Source organism: Anomaloglossus baeobatrachus, chromosome 3 (assembly GCF_048569485.1).
Source record: "Anomaloglossus baeobatrachus isolate aAnoBae1 chromosome 3, aAnoBae1.hap1, whole genome shotgun sequence".
Classification (NCBI taxonomy): domain Eukaryota; kingdom Metazoa; phylum Chordata; class Amphibia; order Anura; family Aromobatidae; genus Anomaloglossus; species Anomaloglossus baeobatrachus.
The window spans coordinates 461,027,840-461,051,225 of NC_134355.1; the positions used below are offsets into that span (position 1 = coordinate 461,027,840).

The following is a 23,386-nucleotide window of genomic DNA, read 5'->3' on the forward strand; positions in this document are numbered from 1 at the left end:
GGCTTCAGGGTCCGAGTACCCCCCTGTGTGTAACGGTTTCTGAGTCTGTTCCCCGGGTCGGTACCGGCGGGCCACTACCCTGTCCTGGTCCACCTCGGTTCCACAGAGTAGTCTTCCCGGCTCCTGCAGACGGAGACTGCCGTCTGCCTCCTAGCCAATGGCACCAGGGCTACTACCCTGGCATCGTTCAATTTGGGGTATTCGCCTCTGCTGGTGCTGCACACAGCTCCAGCCCACACTCCTCTCCAACTTGAACTCTCAACAGAATCTGTCTACTTTCCCGCCCCGGGCTGTCTAGACTCCTTAGTGGGCGTCTTCCAACCGCCTGGTTACGCCCTCTGGTGTCTGTCTAGCCCTGAGGGGGGGGGGGGGGTGACTAGGGTTTTGAAGGTCGGCTGCTGTTGCCTGTGAGGGAAAAGTGTTGTGCAGGGGCCTGTGACTACCTGGCCCAGCCAGGGCGTCACACTTACATTATTCTCTATATCTCTATATTCTGATAAGTTTACCAAAATAAAGCAAACACCACCTAAAATTAAATTGTACTTTCCAGACCCCAAACAATTAGGCTACATGCACACATTGCATCTTTTCTTAACCACAAAGATGCAACATTTTAGGCCCCAAAAAAAAAACAAAAAACAAAAACACACCCGCGGCAAAAACGCACCAAAAACGCATACCTTTGACGCTTTTTTTACCGCGTTTTTACCATGTCCTGCCCTATGCGTTTTGTTTTTTTTTTAAGTCAAATTATTGACTGGAAGGGCTCAAAAACGCTGGCAAAAACGCAAAAAGAATTGACATGCTGCTCCTTTAAAACACAGCCAAGATGCAGCCAAAAAAAGATGCACTGTGTAGACGGCAAAATAGAAATCTCAGACTTTGCTGGGAGAAGCAAATGCATGCATTTAGGTGCGTCTTTGTGACCTCAAAAAATGCGCCAAAAACGCAGTAAAAGATGCAGCGTGTGAACATAGCCTTAGAGTTGGCAAGTGAATGGTCTGTCACATACAAATTTGTGTCGTTGTCAAGTCCCCCTGAGTGCTACATCGGACGGCTCCCCCTGGTGATTGGATGAGGTATCACTCAGAGTAATACTGGCACCCAATCTGTTTGTGACAGTTGCAGTGCATGCAGCTGGAATGGCGAGGGACCTAACAGCGATGCAGATCTCTATGCGAGAGCCCATCCACCAGTGGCACTTGGCAACTGTAATTGTTTGGGGTCTGGTGAGTGCATTTTTTTTCGGGGGGGGGTGGGGGGGGGGGGGGGGGAGCAGGGGTCTGCTTTCTTTTGGGGATAAGCCGGAAAAGGGGCACATAATCAACCACGAGTGTGAATGTGTATTGAAGACCAAATTCAAAATGGTGCCACAACAAAAAAGGACAATTATATGTTTTTGTAGACCAATTGTAAACAACCAAATTCACCAAAAAGAAAAACCGACATGGAGGTCTAATGTAAATAAAATCACTAAAATTATATTATATTATATATATACACACACATATACACATACATATATATATATATATACATACACACACACACACACACAGTACAGACTAAAAGTAGTTTTCTTTATTTTCATGACTCTGAAAATTGTAGATTCACATTGAAGGCATCAAAACTATGAATTAACACATGTGGAATGAAATACTTAACAAAAAAGTGTGAAATAACTGAAAATATGTCTTATATTCTAGGTTCTTCAAAGTAGCCACCTTTTGTTTTGATTACTGCTTTGCACACTGTTGGCATTCTCTTGATGAGCTTCAAGAGGTAGTCACCGGAAATGGTTTTCCAATAGTCTTGAAGGAGTTCCCAGAAATGCTTAGCACTTGTTGGCCCTTTTGCCTTCACTCTGCGGTCCAGCTCACCCCAAACCATCTCGATTGGGTTCAGGTCTGGTGACTGTGGAGGCCAGGTCATCTGGCGTAGCACCCCATCACTTTCCTTCTTAGTCAAATAGCCCTTACACAGCCTTCAAGCGTGTTTGGGGTCAATGTCCTGTTGAAAAATAAATGATGGTCCAACGAAGCACAAACCGGATGGAATAGCATGCCGCTGCAAGATGCTGTGGTAGCCATGCTGGTTCTGTATGCCTTAAATTTTGTATAAATCCCCAACAGTGTCACCAACAAAGCACCCCCACACCATCACACCTCCTCCTCCATGCTTCACGGTGGGAACCAGGCATGTAGAGTCCATCCGTTCACCTTTTCTGCGTCGCACAAAGACACGGTGGTTGGATCCAAAGATCTCAAATTTGGACTCATCAGACCAAAGCACAGATTTCCACTAGTCTAATGTGCATTCCTTGTGTTCTTTAGCCCAAACAAGTCTCTTCTGCTTGTTGCCTGTCCTTAGCAGTGGTTTCCTAGCAGCTATTTTACCATGAAGGCCTGCTGCACAAAGTCTCCTCTTAATAGTTGTTCTAGAGATGTGTCTGCTGCTAGAACTCTGTGTGGCATTGACCTGGTCTCTAATCTGAGCTGCTGTTAACCTGAGATTTCTGAGGCTGCTGACTCGGATAAACTTATCCTCCGCAGCAGAGGTGACTCTTGGTCTTCCTTTCCTGGGGCAGTCCTCATGTGAGCCAGTTTCTTTGTAGCGTTTGATGGTTTTTGCCACTGCACTTGGGGACACTTTCAAAGTTTTCCCAATTTTTTCGGACTGACTGACCTTCTTTTCTTAAAGTAATGATGGCCACTCATTTTTCTTTACTTAGAATTTGTATTATGGCAAGATAAAGCAGCTAACAGTCTATTCAGTGGGACTATCAGCGGTGTATCCAACAGACTTTTGCACAACACAACTGATGGTCCCAACCCCATTTATAAGGCAAGAAATCCCACTTATTAAACCTGACAGGGCACACCTGTGAAGTGAAAACCATTTCCGGTGACTACCTCTTGAAGCTCATCAAGAGAATGCCAAGAGTGTGCAAAGCAGTAATCAAAGCAAAAAGGTGGCTACTTTAAAGAACCTAGAATATAAAACAAATTGTCAGTTGTTTCACACATTTTTGTTGTTATGCATTTCATTCCACATGTGTTAATTCATAGTTTTGATGCCTTCAATGTGAATCTTCAATTTTCAGAGTCATGAAAATTAAGAAAACTGTTTGAATGAGAAGGTGTGTCCAAACTTTTGGTCATTAATGTACACTCTGCACCCCATCTTAACAGAAAAATAAGAGGAATGTAGACATTTTTGCAAATTTATTAAACAAGAAAAACAAATATCACATGGTCTTAAGTATTCAGACCCTTTGCTCATACACTCATATTTAAGTCACATGCTGTCCATTTCTTTGTGATCCTCATTGATATGGTTCTATTCCTTCATTTGAGTCCAGCTGTGTTTAATTAAACTGATAGGACTTGATTTGGAAAGGCATACACCTGTCTATACAAGACCTCACGGTACATGTCAGACCAAATGAGAATCATGAGGTCAAAAGGAACTGCCCAAGGAGCTCAGAGACAATTGTGGCAAGGCACAGATCTGGCCAAGGTTACAAAATAATTTCCGCAGTACTCAATGTTCCTAAGAGCATAGTGGCCTCCATAATCCTTAAATGGAAGACGTTTGGGACCACCGGAACTCTTCCTAGACCTGGCCGTCCAGCAAAACTGAGAAATCGTGGGAGAAGAGCCTTGGTGGTAGTGGTAAAGAGAACCCCAAGATCACTGTGGCTGAGCTCCAGAGATACAATAGGGAGATGGGAGAAAGTTCCACAAAGTCAACTATCACTGCACCACCAGTCGGGAATTTATGGCAGAGTGGTCTGACGGAAGCCTCGCCTCAGTGCAAGACATATGAAGGCCCGCATAGAGTTTGCAAAAAAAAAACAACAACACATGAAGGACTATCAGACTATGAGAAATAAGATTCTCTGGTCTGATGAGACGAAGATAGAACTTTTTTGGTGATAATTCTAAGCGGTATGTGTGGAGAAAACTAGGCACTGCTCATCACCTGCCCAATACAATCCCAACAGTGAAACATGGTGGTGGCAGCATCATGCTAAGGGGTGTTTTTCAGCTGCAAGGACAGTACAATTGGTTGCAATTGAAGGAAAGATTAATGCGGCCAAGTAAAGAGATGTCCTGGACTAAAATGTCTTCCACAGTGCTCTGGACCTGAGACTTGGCCAAAGGTTCACCATACAACAAGACAATGACCCTAGGCACACAGCTAAAATAACAAAGGAGAGGCTTCAGAACAATTCTGTGACCATTCTTGTCTGGCCCAGCCAGAGCCCTGACCTAAAATCAATTGAGCATCTCTGGAGAGACCTGAAAATGGCTGTCCACCAACGTTCACTGTGACGCCCTGGCAAAACCAAGGAGTCACAGATACATCTAATGCTCCTTGGTAATTTGATCCCACACTGGTACAGTTCTACAGACACACCCCTCCCCCAGTGTAAGAGCTAAACTGAGCAGCAGGGGAGGGGCTGGAGCAGAGTGTGTGGAGAGACAGACAGAAGAGGAGTCTGGAGTTGTAGCTCCCAGGCTGATAGTGAAGCGTGCTCCGAAAGGGCCGGGACAGGCTGTGAGTGAGGAAGGGGCCAGAGGTAGCCGGGGAAGGGTAGTGGCCCACCGGTACCTAGGGTGACCCGGATCACTGCAGGGGAGTGGATTCCCCATTCCCGGCTGAGGAGAAAGAGGAAGAGAGTGGAGAGAGAGGCACCTGGCTGCAGGGAAAGAACAACAGGAGCTGCTGCACCGTGTGTGGGACACTAACACCCCCCGTACCGAAGGATGCGGACACCGGCAATTCCTAGTTTACCAGTGACTCTGTGTGAAATACTTGTGAGTACGCCCGTGCCCTCGGGCACCGCACCGCAGCACTGCGCCCTGCTTATCCCTGAACGGGCCCTGGGACCAACTGCCCCTACCCACAGAGGGGTTAACATCCTAAGCTGCATCCCAACACCGTTCCCGGGAGTCCCGCACCTTCATCGCAGCGGTGGTGTCCACCATCACCACAACCCGTGGGTGGCGTCACGGACAAACTCCCTTACCAAACCCCCTTTTACTGTGGAGCCTGGGATCACAGACCGGGTCACGCCACCGTGATACCCACAGAAGTGACCCCGTGGCCCGGATCTGAGTACCCCCTGGTCCCCGGGCGACACATTTGGCGTCACGAACAGGATCCTTACCCATCCACTTACCTGGAGGAAGTGCACCTTATTCTGGACTGTCAGCGGTGCTCCGCTGCAAAATTTCAGAATCTGCCATCTTGCCGCCATTTTTGGGCGCGAAAAATTCTCGCTCGAGTCTTCTTCTCCGAGCGGTAAGAGCGCGAAAGTGAAGCCCCGCCCACTGAGAGCAGAGTGTTGCAGAAAGACCAAGGGGGGGGCGGGTGAAAATCGTGCCACATGTGACCACAGTGATAAAGAGCAGGGACTCCAGGACTCTGCACCCGTCTGGTTCTTGGAAACAGTAGCCACAACCCCGATGACATCTCACCTGGCTCCGGCAGTCCGCCTGGCCGCAGCAGAGGCGACACCCGATCGGAAGTCTGCCCCAGATGCGGCGCCGGCCGCTCCCAGGTACCCTGTCCCAGCTGTGGAGCAGCCGGAGTGCACCTGCAGAGAGGAGGAGCAGGCCACTGAGCGATGGGGCCCTCGGCAGTTAGCGAGGCCGGATGTAGCCGGCACCGAGGGCATCCGAGTGGGCCTGGCTCCTGAGCAGGAGGCAGAGCACGGAACCCGTGCCCCGTACTGGGAGTGGCGGCAGCAGTGGTAGCGGAACATGGACGGCTACCCGCAAGTTGAAAGTTGACTGTTTTATGGACTGTCACCCCTGTTGAACGTCCTCAAGTTCCCGAAGGATGCCATCTGCACAGCAGGTGGGGGGTGGCAGGATAATTAAAAGTTTAAGAAAACGTACCTCCCAATGTGGGAAGATGCATGGTTGTAATGTGTAAACGTTTTCTTTTTCCCGTTACAATAAATGTCGGTGCCCGGACAGCCCGTGGACGGGCTGTGTTTAACCAAGGGGGAATGTGACGCCCTGGCAAAACCAGGGAGTCACAGATACATCTAATGCTCCTTGGTAATTTGATCCCACACTGGTACAGTTCTACAGACACACCCCTCCCCCCAGTGTAAGAGCTAAACTGAGCAGCAGGGGAGGGGCTGGAGCAGAGTGTGTGGAGAGACAGACAGAAGAGGAGTCTGGAGTTGTAGCTCCCAGGCTGATAGTGAAGCGTGCTCCGAAAGGGCCGGGACAGGCTGTGAGTGAGGAAGGGGCCAGAGGTAGCCGGGGCAGGGTAGTGGCCCACTGGTACCTAGGGTGACCCGGATCACTGCAGGGGAGTGGATTCCCCGTTCCCGGCTGAGGAGAAAGAGGAAGAGAGTGGAGAGAGAGGCACCTGGCTGCAGGGAAAGAACAACAGGAGCTGCTGCACCGTGTGTGGGACACTAACACCCCCCCGTACCGAAGGCTGCGGACACCGGCAATTCTTAGTTTACCAGTGACTCTGTGTGAAATACTTGTGAGTATGCCCGTGCCCTCGGGCACCGCAGCACTGCGCCCTGCTTATCCCCGAACGGGCCCCGGGACCAACTGCCCCTACCCACGGAGGGGTTAACATCCTAAGCTGCATCCCAACACCGTTCCCGGGAGTCCCACACCTTCATCGCAGCGGTGGTGTCCACCATCACCACAACCCGTGGGTGGCGTCACGGACAATCTCCCTTACCAAACCCCCTTTTACTGTGGAGTTTGGGATCACAGACCGGGTCACGCCACCGTGATACCCACAGAAGTGACCCCGTGGCCCGGATCTGAGTACCCCCTGGTCCCCGGGCGACACATCACCATCCAACCTGACGGAACTGGAGAGGATCTGTGACGCTCCCATGTCAGCAGCCGTGCTGCTCGGATCCGGATTCGCAGTGGCTCGAGGGTCTCCGGACCTGGGAGTCGTGTTCCTACTCAAATAAAGGGGGTATTTACAAGTAGTATTATTGAGTTCATGACGCCACCCGTGGTATGTGGTAATTAGGAGTACCAACACTGCAGTTGGGAGTACCTGGTGGTGATGTAATGGGGCAGCAAGGTGTTAGAACCCTCCACGGGTAAGGGAAAACCCCTGGGACTCTGTGTTTGAGGGGGAGAATGTCGTTGGGTGCAAGGAGGGGGGGGGGGGGGGGGTCACTGTGGTACTCACTCAGTCCACTAAGCAGACACCAACAACTGGTAAAACAAGTATCTGGACACCGCTGCCACTGAGGGGAGCTTTGTTCGGGTCCCGTCCCCAATGGTGCTGCCTGGTGATCCGTGACCTGCCTCCTGGCACTAAGTTTACTTCTCTGGTAGTCCCGGTAGTATGAAACTTGCCGGGTCCCGCTCCCTACTATGGCTAAGTGTGGGAGCTTGCTCTCAGGGCTCACACTTGGGATTTTCTTGACAGTTTTGGATTGAAAAGTCCAATCCCCCTCGTTGCGCTAATGCCCCGATTTTGGAGGGGGTGGCTACGGATCTTGAAGGCTCCGTTCTCCTCGGGTAAATTATCAGTTTGCCTGAAGCTACTCCCTGACCTAGGGTCCACGTACCCCGTCGTACCTCGGTACAGGACCGGTGATGGGGCAAGGGCCGGCGCCGGCTGTCCTGCTCGACAGGTCCGTGCCCCTTGCCACGATCCCCTGCGACCGGGGATCCGACTCCTCTAGCCCAGACCACCGTCTGCAACTTAGATTGTTTTCCATGAGCCTCGCTCCTGACCACCTCTCACTTTCACTGCTCAGACTACACTCTCTTCTTGACACTCCTCACCTCCCCTCTCCAACCCCCAGGTGGGCGACTCTATTCCACTCAAGTCGTCCACTGGTGTGTTTGGTGGGTGTGGTGCAGGGTGTTTCTAGGATTTGATTAGCTGATGTAGGCAACACTATATGGTTAGGGACCCAAAACCAAGAAGGAGATGGATACTGCACGGGAGGACAGATTGTGCAATACTCTGTGACGACCCAATTGTCCAGAGGCGTCACAGATCTGCAAGGAAGAATGGCAGAGGATCCCCAAATCCAGGTGTGAAAAACTTGTTGCATTATTCTCAAGAAGACTCATGACTGTACCAGCTCAAAAGGGGGCTTCTACTCAATACTGAGCAAAGGGGCTGAATACTTGTGACCAAGTGATATTTCAGTTTGTCTTGTTTAAAAAATTTGCAAAAATTTCTACATTTGTTTGCTTCTGTCAAGATAGGGTGCAGAGTGTACATGAATGAGAAAATATATGAACTTTTTTGAATCTACCAAATGGCTGCAATGAAAAAGAGTGAAAAATTTAAAGGGGCCTGAATAGTTTCCGTACCCACTGTAAATAATATATATAGAGAGAGACCAGGTGTAGGTAAAAACATAACACAATGAAAAATCAAAAAAAAAACGCATGATTTTGATATACCAGGTAATGAGATACAGTAACTCCAATTTAGATGGTGGCAATAACGGGAACAAATGATACATACAGAACTACAGACACTTGCACACATCAAAATATATGATAGCAGCTAGTAATGAGTATGACTTCTACTGAAGTTAAAATTCTATCAGTAAATAATAATAAAGTGCTTAAGTATTAATATCAGACCATAATACCATATGTAATCCCACCCCCTGAAGAAGATACGCCAAACAGTACGAAGGGGAGGTTGATAAACGTATATACCGGGCATTTACAGGTAATTCATGCTATTATTGCATATTATCCTTTGGATTGGCACATTGTGGGTCCTTCCAGGAATCCCTATTTACATTGCACATGGCACCTTGCTTAAATAAAAAAAAATAAAAATAAATCTTTATTTTTATATAGCGCTAACATATTCCGCAGCGCTTTACATACATCAGGAACGCTGTCCCCATCGGGGCTCACAATCTAAATTCCCTATCTGTATGTCTTTGGAGTGTGGGAGGAAACCGGAGTACCCGGAGGAAACCCACGCAAACACGGGGAGAACATACAAACTCCTTGCAGATGGTGTCCTTGGTGGGATTTGAACCCAGGACCCCAGAGCTGCAAGACTGCAGTGCTAACCATCTTGCTGCTTAGGCTCAGTTAATTACTGGGACTGCATGTGTTCGCAAGTGTTAAATTATAGACCTTCATCATTCTAGCACCTTATTAAGGCCGGGGCCACACGGGGACTACTGCGATCCCCTTGCATGAGACTCGGCTGGTGCTGGCAGTACAGCAGAGCCGAGTGTCATGCGTGTGTCCTTGCAACTGAGGTCCGTTCGTGCGAGCAGACCTCAGCTGCGGGGGGTGGGCCGGCACTCAGGAGGGGAGGGAGGGATTTCTATCCCTCTCGCCTGTGTAGCCGGCTATAGACATTCTCGCATTGCACTAGCAGTACACCGGTGTACCGCGAGTGCAGTGCGATTTTTCTCTCGCCCCATTCACTTGAATGGGTGCGAGAGAAAGAGTCTCGGATTACAATCGCAGCATGCTGCGATTGTTTTCTCGGTCCGATTAGGGCTGAGAAAATAATCGCTCATGTGTGCTGTCACACAGGCTAGAATTGGTCCGAGGGGAATGCGATGTTTTATCGCACTCCACTCGCACCGATTTTCTCGCCGTGTGGCTTAGGCCTAATAGTCATTATTTATTACCATCTGTTGCTTACATGTATATTATCCTTTTGCACATGTCACTTTGCTTTATACCATCTTGCTGCTTAGGCTCAGTTCATTATTGGGACTATATGTGACCGCCATTGTCGAAGATATTTTCACTCCAGCACTTTATCATTGACAAGTATTATTGCATTACATATTGCATGTTATTTATTTATATTTATTTTCTGGCTTTGTGGGGAGGGTGACATGTGAGTATATCAGACATCTCATAGGTGTTCTGTAATATTACTGTACATCTATTCCCCATTTTTTGGATTGGCCAAATGTGGGACCTATTTGGGATTTACTATCCTTTCTGCTGCATATGTCACCTTGTTACTATAAACTATCTTGCTGCTAGGGTTTTTTCATTGTTTTTTTCATCAATTTTTCTGGGATTACATATGGTATTATGGTCTGATAATTAATACTTCAGCACTATTTATTACTATTTACTGATTATATATATATATATATATATATATATATATATATATATATATATATATATATATATATATATATATAAATAATTTTAACTTCAATAGAAGCCATATTTATTACTAGCTACTATCATATTTTGGTCTGCGCAAGTGTCTCGAGTTCTGTATTTATCATTTGTTGCCATTATTTAAATTGTTGTTTGTATATTATTACCTGGTATATCGAAATTGTATGTTTTCCTATTGATGTTTCATGGTGTTTATTATGTTTTTACCTGGTTCTTTTATATTTATTAATAAAATATTGTGATTTTATTTACAATAGACCTCATGTTGGTTTTTCTTTTCAGTTAATTTGTTTTTTTTTTTGGGAAGGTTTGGTTTCTTCAACTTTTTTAACTGCTTGGACACTTCCTTATGGAACCACAACTAGGGCTTATTTTGGAAGTAGGGCTTGTATTTTATGCTAACTCAAAAAAGCCCTAAAAATCCTACTAGGGCTTATTTTTGAGGAAACAGCGTAAGGTAAATTTCCCCGTGACTGCTATGTTTAGTTGATATACTTTTACACTGGTCCAATCGGTGTGCATCTGCCCTCTAATACTGCACTTTTATTTATGTATGAGTTGTGTATACCCATATACTGAATTATTGACCACATTAATTACTTTATATTTTTTAATTCGCGGTCAATATTTTCATTATATTAATATTACTCAGTTGTATACTGCGCTTTTCAGGCATTTGTGTTTTACTTTATTTTTTGCACATATATTGCAATCTTGCCTTTTTTATGCTCTAGCACTGTTCACTTTTTCAGACCCTTCATTTAGTCTTTTTCTTCCTGCTTAATTTTTGGACATTTAGGCTGCTATAGCACATGGGCACTTTATATAGCATTGCATATTTATACAATATTTTTTTTAGATTGTTTTGTTCAATAGTACATCCAGGGCATCCATATACCTTGTCTAAGGCCCCTTTCACACATCAGTTTTTTGCCATCAGTCACAATTCGTTTTCTCGATGGCTCGACGGATCAGTTTTTTCGACGGATCCAACTAGCTGGGGGCTAAAGAATAATTGGAGCATGCTCAGTTAAAAAAACGGAATCCGTCGCCGGATTCCATCATTTGATGGATTACGATTGATCCTGTGCCCATAGGCTTCCATTCTACCAGACGACGGACAGCGACGAATCAGTCACTATCCGTTTTTTTGACGTACACAAAAAAAAAACGTTACTTTGGCTGTCGTCTCCATCTGACGGACAAACATTTTTTTGATGGATCCGTGGAACGACGGATGAAACGTGAGACCATCCATCGCAAATACAAGTCGATGAGAAAAAAAAAACGAACCCAGTGGCATCAGTCGCCGGACCCTTTTTTCAAAATTTAACGGATTGTGACTGATGGCAAAAAACTGATGTGTGAAAAGGGCCCGATTTGCCATTAAAATGTGTAAAATACAAAAAGAGCACTTTATTGATCCAGCACTAACGGCCATTTTTTTCTCCTGCCTCTGCTGCTATTTTTGCTACATCTGTACCATCCGAAGTTCTGATATTTTTATGTTCTTATTTATAAACAAAAATTAATATTTTCACCATAACCAGCCTGAACTATTGGATCCTCTGACCTGAGGCAAATATTCCTATGAGACAGTCAGGCAATTTAAGACGTAATAAAATTGCATCTTATAAAACATTTAATATTATTTGCTTTTAGGGCCTGCTTAATCACTTGTAAGCTTTTTTAAATCACTTTTCTTTTTATTTTGTGATATTTGTTGACATTATTGCGCCAAATCATTCAAAATGGCTCATATGGTTCATGTATCTTGTACAAATCAAAAACGTTCCTCTAATTTCTTTTACCTTCTTGGCGGCTTTTAATCCACAATAAGGCTACTTTCACACATCCGGTTTGAGCACTGCGGCTCAATCCGGCTGTGAAACCTATGCAACGGATGCGGCGAAAACACCGCATCCTTTGCATAAATTTTTACATGTGGCCCGTCTGTTTTTTTCCGGTTGCGGCACGCTACTGAGCATGCGCAGTGGAAGAAACCGCATGTGGCAGCCGGATGCGGTTTTTGACGCATCGAACCGCATCCGGCGTCCATAGGCATGCATTGAAAAATGCGCTGCAGCGGCCTAATGCGGCGTGATGCGTTTTTTTGCTGGAGCAAAAAACGTGCCAGGGAAGGTTCCATCCGGCCGCCGTATCGGCTAAATCTGCCGCATGCGGCAAAAACCGGACGTAACGCAAGCCCATGCGGCACAATACGGCACCAATGCAAGTCAATGCTGGAAAAACGAAACCGGCGGCAAAAGCTACAGCCGGATGTGTGAAAGTAGCCTAACACATGTTCCTCAAAAATGTTGCAAACGAAAACATTTCATACTTTCATAAAATCACTCCATGGTCACAATGGATGAACCCCCAAAAAGGAGCAAATGAAAAACAAGCAAAAACTGAGATCAGACAAAAAAAAAAAAATGCAATAATGAATATTTGCAAAAGTGTGTAACAATATAAAAATTAAGATTTCTTCTCATCATCAGCACTATATACAGACTGTGGAGAGTCTATGTATGCTCTTCAAAGAAAGAGTGGCCAACAAGAGTCGCTTCCTTGGTAGCATTGAGTGTAGCAGAGGCGGACATCACTGGGGGAGGCGGACATATCACTGGTACAACACAGGCCATGTCTACCTACAAAGAAGGTGAATTGTGCATTATGATGAATTATTGGGCTGGAAAGGGCCCACATACTGTTCTTGCACAGGGCCCTCTTCTGTCTGTGTCCACCACTGGAGTGTAGGGTACAACCTGCTCTCAGATTCTGAACAAAATATGAAGTCATAGCGACCATATAGATCCCACACACTTGATATACTACAGGCACAATATAGAGGATGACATGGAAAAAGATAAAAGTGTTGCTTTCATTTTCTAACCAGCTTTTTAGGTAGAATCTGGTTGGCATGGGCCATGTCATGCAAGTGCTTCCAATGCATAAGTATTCATGATGAGCGAGCACTACCAGGCTTGGGTGCTTGGTACTCGAGTGTAATGGTGAAATCTTCCAAAAAAATGCCTGTATTCCCCTTTGGCTCCCATTATACTAAGCACTCAAGTTTCGCCCATCCAACTGCTTGTTACGAGTACCGACCACCCGAGCCTGGTAGTGCCTGATCATCACTAATAAGTCATCATTGAGCATATGTATATACAGTAACATTCTAAAGATCACAGATGTAAATGGAGAAAACATGATCACATATAGGCAGGGTCCCTACATAGCAGATTTTTACACCCCATGTCATTGCAGCAGAAAACCAGCATTTCTAACACATCTATACATGGCGAAGACTGACATTTATAAATCTGCTCTACATATAATATATCCACAGCAAACTGTGGCAGGATTTAGATAAAACGTGTTCAGATCAAACTTGTGTCACAGAAGCTCACATACACACACACACACATATTATATATATATATATATACACACACACACACACACACCTTCCCCTTCCTCTCTCTAGACTGAGTGAGAACTTATCATGAGAACATTTCCTGCAAAAGAAGCAGCCAAAATAAATAAGTAAGGAGCAGGTGACATACAGGGAGAAGGAGGTGAACCAGAACAGGCAGGACAGCAGCCACAGCCCGAACGACACGCAGATCTTGTCCTCAGCGAAGCAGGTGATCAGGTAGTCCAGGTTCCAAAGTCCAGGATCACGACCCTCCTTCGCGGTGAGGTTGCCCACCCTGTCCATGTCCCCCACAGTCAGACCTTGTGAGGGGGCACATGCAGGCTGGAGCTTAGTGCATCCTCCTTTGTCTCATACTGGTCTGTGGCTGCACAGGTGAGGCACTAGGTTCTGCTCCACCTGTACAGCCTGGCCACACCCCACCCTTCCCTGCCATAAACACTATTTACCTATTTGCTCACAACCGAGACAAGCCTGCAGCTACAATTTATGGATCCTGCAGCATTGATGGCTCTGTTCAAACTTGGGGTTTTCTCTACCGTCACATATAAATACCTCAATAAAAAGCCAGCTAAATGCATTTCACTTTAAACCAAGAATGCATAAGGCTCTGTTCACACTAGGAAAAGGATTTTTCTCAAGAAATTTCTTGAGTCTGAAAGATTAGCGCACTTGCGGTCAAAAACACCAAAAACAAACCGCATACGTTTTTACCGCGGTTTCGTGCGTTTTTTGTGCTGTTTTTGTGCGTTTTTTCCGTAGGTTGGCCCCTGCGTTTTTTTTTATCATTATCTATGGCAAAAAATGCAGGTACCTGCATAAAAGACGTGACATGCTCATTCTTTTTCTCAAGAAATTCTGCAGAAAGAATGTTCTTGAGAAAAAAACACAGTGTGCGCACAGCTATTTTTTTTCCCATAGGTTTTCCTGGGGAATGTCTGCAGAAAGGTTACAACCATCTCAAGAAATTTCTGCAGCAAAAACGCAAAAAAAACGCGGGTCAAAACGCAGTGTGCGCACAGGGCCTAACACGTGCTAATCCTATAAGCAGGTCCATATAACAACTCAGAGCAATGTTATACGATATTGCCTCCATTATCGCAACATATGCTACAGAAACTATCTCACAGGAGCCTAAAGCTGAAAGCTGGCCATACACGTGAGATAGCTGCCGCCAGAGGATCCGTAACTGCAGATGCGCACCCTAGATATAGAGGTTGGTTCTGCAGGTCTGGTCAATATCCAATTTATGAAGTTCATATTTTATTTCCTAAAACCAAATATTCATCTACGTGAAGGTCGCAGTATGGCAATGCCACAGCATGACATAATGGTGGTCATGTTCTGCCGACCCACAAATTAGCACAGTGGTGATACTTAAAGTGAATCTGTCACCAGGTTTTTGCTCCCCATCTGAGAGCAGCATAATGTAGGATTCCTGTGATGTGTCACTGTGAAGCCCCACAGGTGTAGTGTCGGTGCATTACCTTCAGGGACTCCACTCAGCTGGATCTGGTCACAGGTAGGAGATCTTCTTCTTGTCGTGACGCCACTCTCAGTATTGCGGTCAGTGGGGACCGCCACTGCAGGTTGAGGGACGCCTGGGGCTGATGATATGTGCAGTTAGTTGGAATAGCCTCCTGAGAGTGAGGCAAGCCCCAGGGCCCTGTGTAGGTGCGTAGTACCACAAGGCGCAGAATAACTCCACACAGGCAGAATGTCTTTCAGGGTTTTTACTCACTTCAGGTGGCAGGGTGAGTAACCCGGGCGTAGCTGGGATGAACCAGGCGGGAATCAGGTGTCCTTCAGGCTGACTTGTGAGGGTGACTACTAACTCGCCTTCCTTAGCCCTTTTTGGTTTGGGGTGACCCCGACTTTGAGTCCCTATGGGGGTCACCCAGGGAAGTTGCTGAAGCCTCACTCCCCTTCGTTTGCCGTTTGCTTGTCGCCTGGACCAGATCACTCCAGCTTCTTGCCTCCTGTGAGCTATGGGCCCTAACTGTGGCTACGTGGCTGCGGCTTTTGTGGTGTTGTGGCGTGGGCTTTGAGAGCCCCACACCGGCAGGTTTAGCAAAAGAAAGTTGGATCTATCTCCGCTTCGGGATCTGCCGCCCGTTTGGGCCTGGTACTCTCTAGCAGTCTCCTTACTTCCCACTCCGTTGCTCTCTCTCTAGCTGAAGATGGATTTCGGGTAGCACTCCTAGTTGACCGTTCTCCCCCGTCGGTAGCCACTGCGCGGGCGCTGTTAGACAGCAACAGCCCCACAGGTATGCTCCTCACTGAGCCCTATGGAGTTCTGCTCTAACTGACTCACTGCCCCTCCTCTTCTGTTCTTGCCTACGCCACCTAGCAACCAGACTCTCTTACCACACCCCTTGAGAGGAGATGGAGGCTTTTGGCCCCCTCCACTATTCCAGTGAAGGTCAAGGCTTTTCCCCCTCCTGGGATCCCCAGGGGTCCTCTCATGGGTACATGTGTGAGAGCTGATTACTATGCGCCTGTGTACCACACCCCAGTCAGCCTTCTGGATTACCTGTGTTGTACTGTCCCCAGCATGGGTGCAGTACTCAGTGGTGCCTGACCAGGTCAGGGGCGCCACATTCCCCCTTAGTTATCACCAGCACGTCCTCGGGCTGCAAGACAACATTTTAAAATGCATAAAACATTAAAACCTGTAAAACATTTTAAAAGCACCAGGTACCATACATCACCACCCTCCACCCACAAGTCCGTTAACCCACCCAAAACCCTTTCACGTTGGCCGCGACTTCAGCCACTTCTGGCAGGATGTAGAGGCGGCTTTCATGGGCTGGTGGTCTTCAGGGTATACCTGGCCTGGTGGATCCGCGCCTTCAGCCTCTTCTGGCAGGATGCAGAGGCGGCCTCCACAGTTGGTGCTGACCAGGTACCCTCTTTGTGGTGGAGAGCCAGGCCCCATAAACAGGCATGCTCTCTGGTCGCAGGTGAGCCAAGGCCCTATATACGGACGGGCTCCTCCTGGTTGCAGACGAGCCAAGCCCCTAAACAGGCTGACTCTGGTGGTGGTGGTGCCCTCTGGTGTAACTATTTACACTGCGAGAGTTTGTGGCTATAGCCAGTTCATAGCCTTAAGGTTTATGGTTTTCTCACAATAGTTTTTGTGGGCACATGCCAATGGTTCATTTGACCTAAGACAAACACTAAACAAACACTGGTCTATACTGCACATGGATCCCACAATAAATAAACTTCTCCTCAGCTATCCCTCAATCACCTTTAGAAAATCAAAATCCCTAGGTGACAGACTGGTGCACAGTCACTTTGAGGAAAATAGACCGGTGAGGACAAAGACGGGAATACATGGCTGCTTTAAGTGTCATGACTGCATAAACTGTAAGTTTATTGAGGAAGGGAATGAATTTAAGAACTCGAGTGGCACCAGGCTATATTCCCTGCGATCGTTGATAACATGCAAGTCAAAAGGGGTAGTGTACAAGGTGACCTGTGGATGTGGCAAAATGTACGTGGGTAAGACGAGTAGAGAATTGAGACGCAGAGTGGGGGAGCATAAGGGAGACATCCTCAAGAAGAACGACACACCCGTGGCGAGACATTTTAACATCTGCCATAATGGGGACCTGGGGACTTTTAGAGTAATGGGCATTGACCTCATTCCTCCTCCACGCAGGGGTGGAAACTGGGATAGGACCATCCTGCAGAAAGAGTGTTTCTGGATTTACAGTTTGGACACAATGACACCAGGAGGACTGAATGAATCCCTGTCTTTCATCCCTTTTTTAGGAGCACCCTAGAAATAGGGAGGCCTAGAGGAGGGATAGCCGACGCCCGAGTGGGGGCACCATGGGCGTGGGAGATGTAGGGTGCCGACCCCCACATGATAGGTAGGGCCTTGCAGTTAGGGTGAGAGATGAGTGTGCACTTTAGTTTTACCTCTCTTCCACCCTGACCTTACTATCCTCCTATGATGTCATATCGGCCGAGTTGGGACCTATGAGTATATGCCCATTGATATCCATTTCCCTAGGTACACAACCTCCATGTGTCGGGTATTGTCTTCTACCATGCCCCTCATGCATAATAATAACTACTTATCCCAGGTGCCTTTGTAAACCCATCCCCCCCCCCCCCTCCCCGGGCTGCTCATGTGTTTTTCTCACTTTTTTTTTCGGACACTTTCCTTGGATATATTTGGCTAAATCACTTGCTGATATCTATTGCTTATGTGGAGCCTGACTATTACCAATACGTATACTGGCATGTCTATGGACTTGATCCTCCGTGCCCCTCTTTGTTTTGATTGGTCCGCGGCCAGCTTGTAGATGCGCCCACACTATAATGGGCGTATCCTAAGCCACGTGTAATATTACACACAGCTTGCGTTCCATATACCCGGATGTGGCCGCTTCGGGTATCAGCCGTGACGCCCGGATGGCGACGCGGCTATTGGTGATGACTCACTTCCGGTTTGAAGGTGTGCTGGGAGGTGAGCGTCATCAATGGCGATCGGTGCCGCGTCACTTCCGGCCTGGAGGAACTCTGGGAGTGACCGTCATCGATGACGTGCCCAATCGCGCATGCGCCGGGCTATTTATTGAGCGTCCTGTGGACGCTGAGCGCGGCAGATATGAACTTTGGGCTCTACGTGCACGCCATTATGCGGTGAGTATTGCGATCCTATGGGCTACATACATGGCTTGATCCAAGGCTTTAGGGCTTATTCTTAGTGTATGTGTTTTTTCTTTTTCTCATACAGTGACTTGGGCACTTTGTAACAGTCTTTCGGTGGTGACACCGCTTGACTGCACTTCCCCACAGAAACTCCCCTGATGAACTAAGGTTGAAACGTTGGGAGTGGGCATGGTGATTGTATGCCCTGTTTTTGGTTGAGGCCTCCGAGGGATCTAAACATGCTGGTAAAACAGCCCCCTGCCTGAACCGCCAAACCAATTGTTCTATGCCTACGGAGCTCCGGACCGGTAAGACCGTTCCCACCTAAAGTGGGATTTATGAAAAATACGGGTTGTAAAGGTCTAGGAACTTCTAATTTGTTTGACACACATAGTACATACATCTTCCCTACGGTTGGGGTTCTGATTGTTGATGTTTTGTGTATCAATGTCCCAGGTGGTGACCAGCAACTACAAGGTGTAGAAAGTCCTACCGTGGTACCTATCTGGGACACTTTTTGTTTGGGCCTACCATATTTAGCCCAATTTTAGTTCAGGTGGTTTTGGGCCACCATTGCTTATAACCTGTGAGCTTTCTCACTTTTATCAGCATAATATTAAAAGTTATGTTTTAGGTTTTATCCTTTTTGGTTTGATCTGATCCAGCTAATTTCGTTTGATTACTGTGGATTCACAATTTGGTATACTGCTAATTACCCCAATATTATACTTGGTCGATGGCGGGCTTTTTATCGTCAGATATTGATACAAGGCAGTGGGCCTCTGAGGCCAAGGAAGTGTTCTCGGAAAAAAACTTAAGCCTCAAGAGGTATACACCAACACTGAGTGGGGCATTTAAGGACCTCACCAGGATATACAAGGAGCGTATTGTTTCCTGGTGGGAGGTCCAATCGCTAGAGAGCTATCTGAAGGAGGAAATCGTTCCTAGACATCTTAGGATAACATTACAGCCAGGGTACCGGCATAAAAATCCGGACTTCATAGCTAAGTGGGAAAAAGAGGCCACAGAAAGCTCCCTCAGACTTATGAAATTACTTCTTGAGGAGGAGAGGAAAAATCTGTCTAATCTGGAAAATTCCCTAAGGGAACACATTGATATTACACGCAAATTCTCCAGTGAAGGTGATTTTGCCAACAAGGAACTCGTACTGCAAGGTGTAATTGAGAAGTTTCAATACAAATTAAAGGAGAGAAAGCATAAGTTCTATATTAGAGATCTCCAGGACTTCAAGGATAACAGAGTTTATATTCCATCAGGCAATCGAGTGAATAGACAGAGTGAGACAGATTTTTCTTCAACGGATGCTGATATTTCAGACACCGACTCTAGGAACAACCAGTTTAGACCACAACAATTCAAAAAGCATAGAGGGAGAGGCCGATCCAGCTACAGGGGTGCCAACCACAACTTTGGCCGGGGTGGTTTTTTAGACAATCAATACCACCTGAGAAGCAAGGGCCAAATAAATCCGCAATAATGTGTGTGGCACCTCAGGTGATGAATTTGTCCTCTAGACCCCTCAGTGACATTGAACAACGGGTTTTGGATAGAGGTTTGTCATTTGTCCCCACCTCCGATTTTGACGAATTCACAGCAATTAAAGATTTGAATCTTTTTGCTAGACGTCTTAAGTGGAAGAAGTATTTTGGTAAACTAAACGAGAAAGCCTCGGGTGAACTGGGGATCTCAGAAGACCTTCTAGAAGATGTTAGGTGCCTCTTCCATTTGAGTGATATGAACCCCAATGATTTGGGGGAAGGACCGTTCACGAATCTCAAAAATAGGAGTACAAGAATGCCCCCCACACCAACGGAGGTTGATGCCATAGACATATTTGTGAACATGGTAACCAAGGATCTAAGAAAGAATGTTGACAAACGTAGGGGTCATTACAACCTGTCTAAATCTGAAATGCTCAGTCTACAATGTCTGGAAAGGGACTCCAGTATCACCATAAAACCCTCTGATAAAGGGGGTAACGTGGTGATACTGGACTCCAAGGACTATAAAAACATCTGTTTAGACATTTTGAGGGATAAGTCATCCTATGCAAAACTGGATTCAAGCCCGATGCTGGGTTTTAAGAAGGAATTAAAGAACATGTTAGAAACAGCTTTGAATAGAAATCTCATAGACAAAAATGAGTTTGATTTTCTTTTTCCGACCTTCCCAGTCATGGCAACCTTTTATATCCTACCCAAAATACATAAGGGCTGCAGCCCTGTAAAGGGTCGCCCAATTGTGTCTGGGATAGGCAGTCTAACGGAAAAACTGAGCATTTACGTAGACAGGATTCTAAGACCATTCGTTCTGTCACTCAACTCCTATCTAAGGGATACAACGGATTTTCTTCGGAGAATCGACGGTATTTTCTTGGAGGAGGGCATGATATTGTGCAGCATCGATGTTGAGGCCCTGTATTCCTCCATTCCCCATACAGTTGGGATCGAGGCTGTACAATATTTCCTGGGCACCAGAGGAAATCAATATATCCAACACAATAAATTTGTCATCGAGGCACTCACCTTCTGCCTGACTAAGAATGTTTTTACCTTCGATGGGAGGTTCTTCCATCAGCTCAAGGGGACTGCGATGGGGACTTGCTGTGCCCCATCGTATGCTAATCTCCTCTTGGGCTGGTGGGAGGAGAAGGTTGTGTTTGGTGGCGAGGTGGACACTGAGGACGTCGTTTTGTGGCTTAGATATATAGACGACGTTTTCGTCGTCTGGAAGGGATCGGAAGCTGACTTCCATTCCTTCATGGCTGTCCTCAACAATAACAACATTGGTCTGCATTTCACCTGTGAAGTAGGTGGGGACAGCCTGGCATTTTTGGACGTGTTGGTCGAGAAGGGTCCCGAGGGTTGCCTAAAGACAACAACCTTCAGGAAAGCCACCTCTTCAAACTCACTCTTGAAGTGGGATAGTGCCCATCCTGTTCCCTTAAAAAAGGGAATTCCTAAGGGACAATTTATCAGGATGCGGAGAAATTGCTCTGACGATATGTCCTTCCGCACACAATCTGTGGATCTGATGGGACGGTTGAGGGAGAGGGGCTACCCTGAGGGGGTGATTGCCAAGGCATACAAGTCCACGTGTGAGCTGGACCGCAGCAACCTATTGAACTCCAACCATCGAAATGATGATAACTCAGATGTCCTGAGATTCATTACTACGTTCAACAATGGTTCATTTGACCTAAGACAAACACTAAACAAACACTGGTCTATACTGCACATGGATCCCACAATAAATAAACTTCTCCTCAGCTATCCCTCAATCACCTTTAGAAAATCAAAATCCCTAGGTGACAGACTGGTGCACAGTCACTTTGAGGAAAATAGACCGGTGAGGACAAAGACGGGAATACATGGCTGCTTTAAGTGTCATGACTGCATAAACTGTAAGTTTATTGAGGAAGGGAATGAATTTAAGAACTCGAGTGGCACCAGGCTATATTCCCTGCGATCGTTGATAACATGCAAGTCAAAAGGGGTAGTGTACAAGGTGACCTGTGGATGTGGCAAAATGTACGTGGGTAAGACGAGTAGAGAATTGAGACGCAGAGTGGGGGAGCATAAGGGAGACATCCTCAAGAAGAACGACACACCCGTGGCGAGACATTTTAACATCTGCCAAAATGGGGACCTGGGGACTTTTAGAGTAATGGGCATTGACCTCATTCCTCCTCCACGCAGGGGTGGAAACTGGGATAGGACCATCCTGCAGAAAGAGTGTTTCTGGATTTACAGTTTGGACACAATGACACCAGGAGGACTGAATGAATCCCTGTCTTTCATCCCTTTTTTAGGAGCACCCTAGAAATAGGGAGGCCTAGAGGAGGGATAGCCGACGCCCGAGTGGGGGCACCATGGGCGTGGGAGATGTAGGGTGCCGACCCCCACATGATAGGTAGGGCCTTGCAGTTAGGGTGAGAGATGAGTGTGCACTTTAGTTTTACCTCTCTTCCACCCTGACCTTACTATCCTCCTATGATGTCATATCGGCCGAGTTGGGACCTATGAGTATATGCCCATTGATATCCATTTCCCTAGGTACACAACCTCCATGTGTCGGGTATTGTCTTCTACCATGCCCCTCATGCATAATAATAACTACTTATCCCAGGTGTCTTTGTAAACCCATCCCCCCCCCCCCCCTCCCCGGGCTGCTCATGTGTTTTTCTCTCTTTTTTTTTCGGACACTTTCCTTGGATATATTTGGCTAAATCACTTGCTGATATCTATTGCTTATGTGGAGCCTGACTATTACCAATACGTATACTGGCATGTCTATGGACTTGATCCTCCGTGCCCCTCTTTGTTTTGATTGGTCCGCGGCCAGCTTGTAGATGCGCCCACACTATAATGGGCGTATCCTAAGCCACGTGTAATATTACACACAGCTTGCGTTCCATATACCCGGATGTGGCCGCTTCGGGTATCAGCCGTGACGCCCGGATGGCGACGCGGCTATTGGTGATGACTCACTTCCGGTTTGAAGGTGTGCTGGGAGGTGAGCGTCATCAATGGCGATCGGTGCCGCGTCACTTCCGGCCTGGAGGAACTCTGGGAGTGACCGTCATCGATGACGTGCCCAATCGCGCATGCGCCGGGCTATTTATTGAGCGTCCTGTGGACGCTGAGCGCGGCAGATATGAACTTTGGGCTCTACGTGCACGCCATTATGCGGTGAGTATTGCGATCCTATGGGCTACATACATGGCTTGATCCAAGGCTTTAGGGCTTATTCTTAGTGTATGTGTTTTTTCTTTTTCTCATACAGTGACTTGGGCACTTTGTAACAGTCTTTCGGTGGTGACACCGCTTGACTGCACTTCCCCACAGAAACTCCCCTGATGAACTAAGGTTGAAACGTTGGGAGTGGGCATGGTGATTGTATGCCCTGTTTTTGGTTGAGGCCTCCGAGGGATCTAAACATGCTGGTAAAACAGCCCCCTGCCTGAACCGCCAAACCAATTGTTCTATGCCTACGGAGCTCCGGACCGGTAAGACCGTTCCCACCTAAAGTGGGATTTATGAAAAATACGGGTTGTAAAGGTCTAGGAACTTCTAATTTGTTTGACACACATAGTACATAC

General features: G+C 46.8%; 1 protein-coding gene across 2 annotated transcripts in view; it reads right to left on the reverse strand.

Annotated features, from left to right (window-relative positions):
• TMEM44 (transmembrane protein 44) overlaps nt 1-13,958 on the reverse strand; it is a 97,389-nt gene extending 83,431 nt beyond the window's left edge. For both annotated transcript variants that reach the window (XM_075338528.1, XM_075338527.1), the window contains exon 1: nt 13,727-13,958. In XM_075338528.1, coding sequence (XP_075194643.1) covers nt 13,727-13,881 — 155 coding nt within the window. In that variant the 5' untranslated portion in view covers nt 13,882-13,958. The remainder of the gene's footprint in view (nt 1-13,726) is intronic.
• Between the last annotated feature and the right edge of the window lie 9,428 nt (nt 13,959-23,386).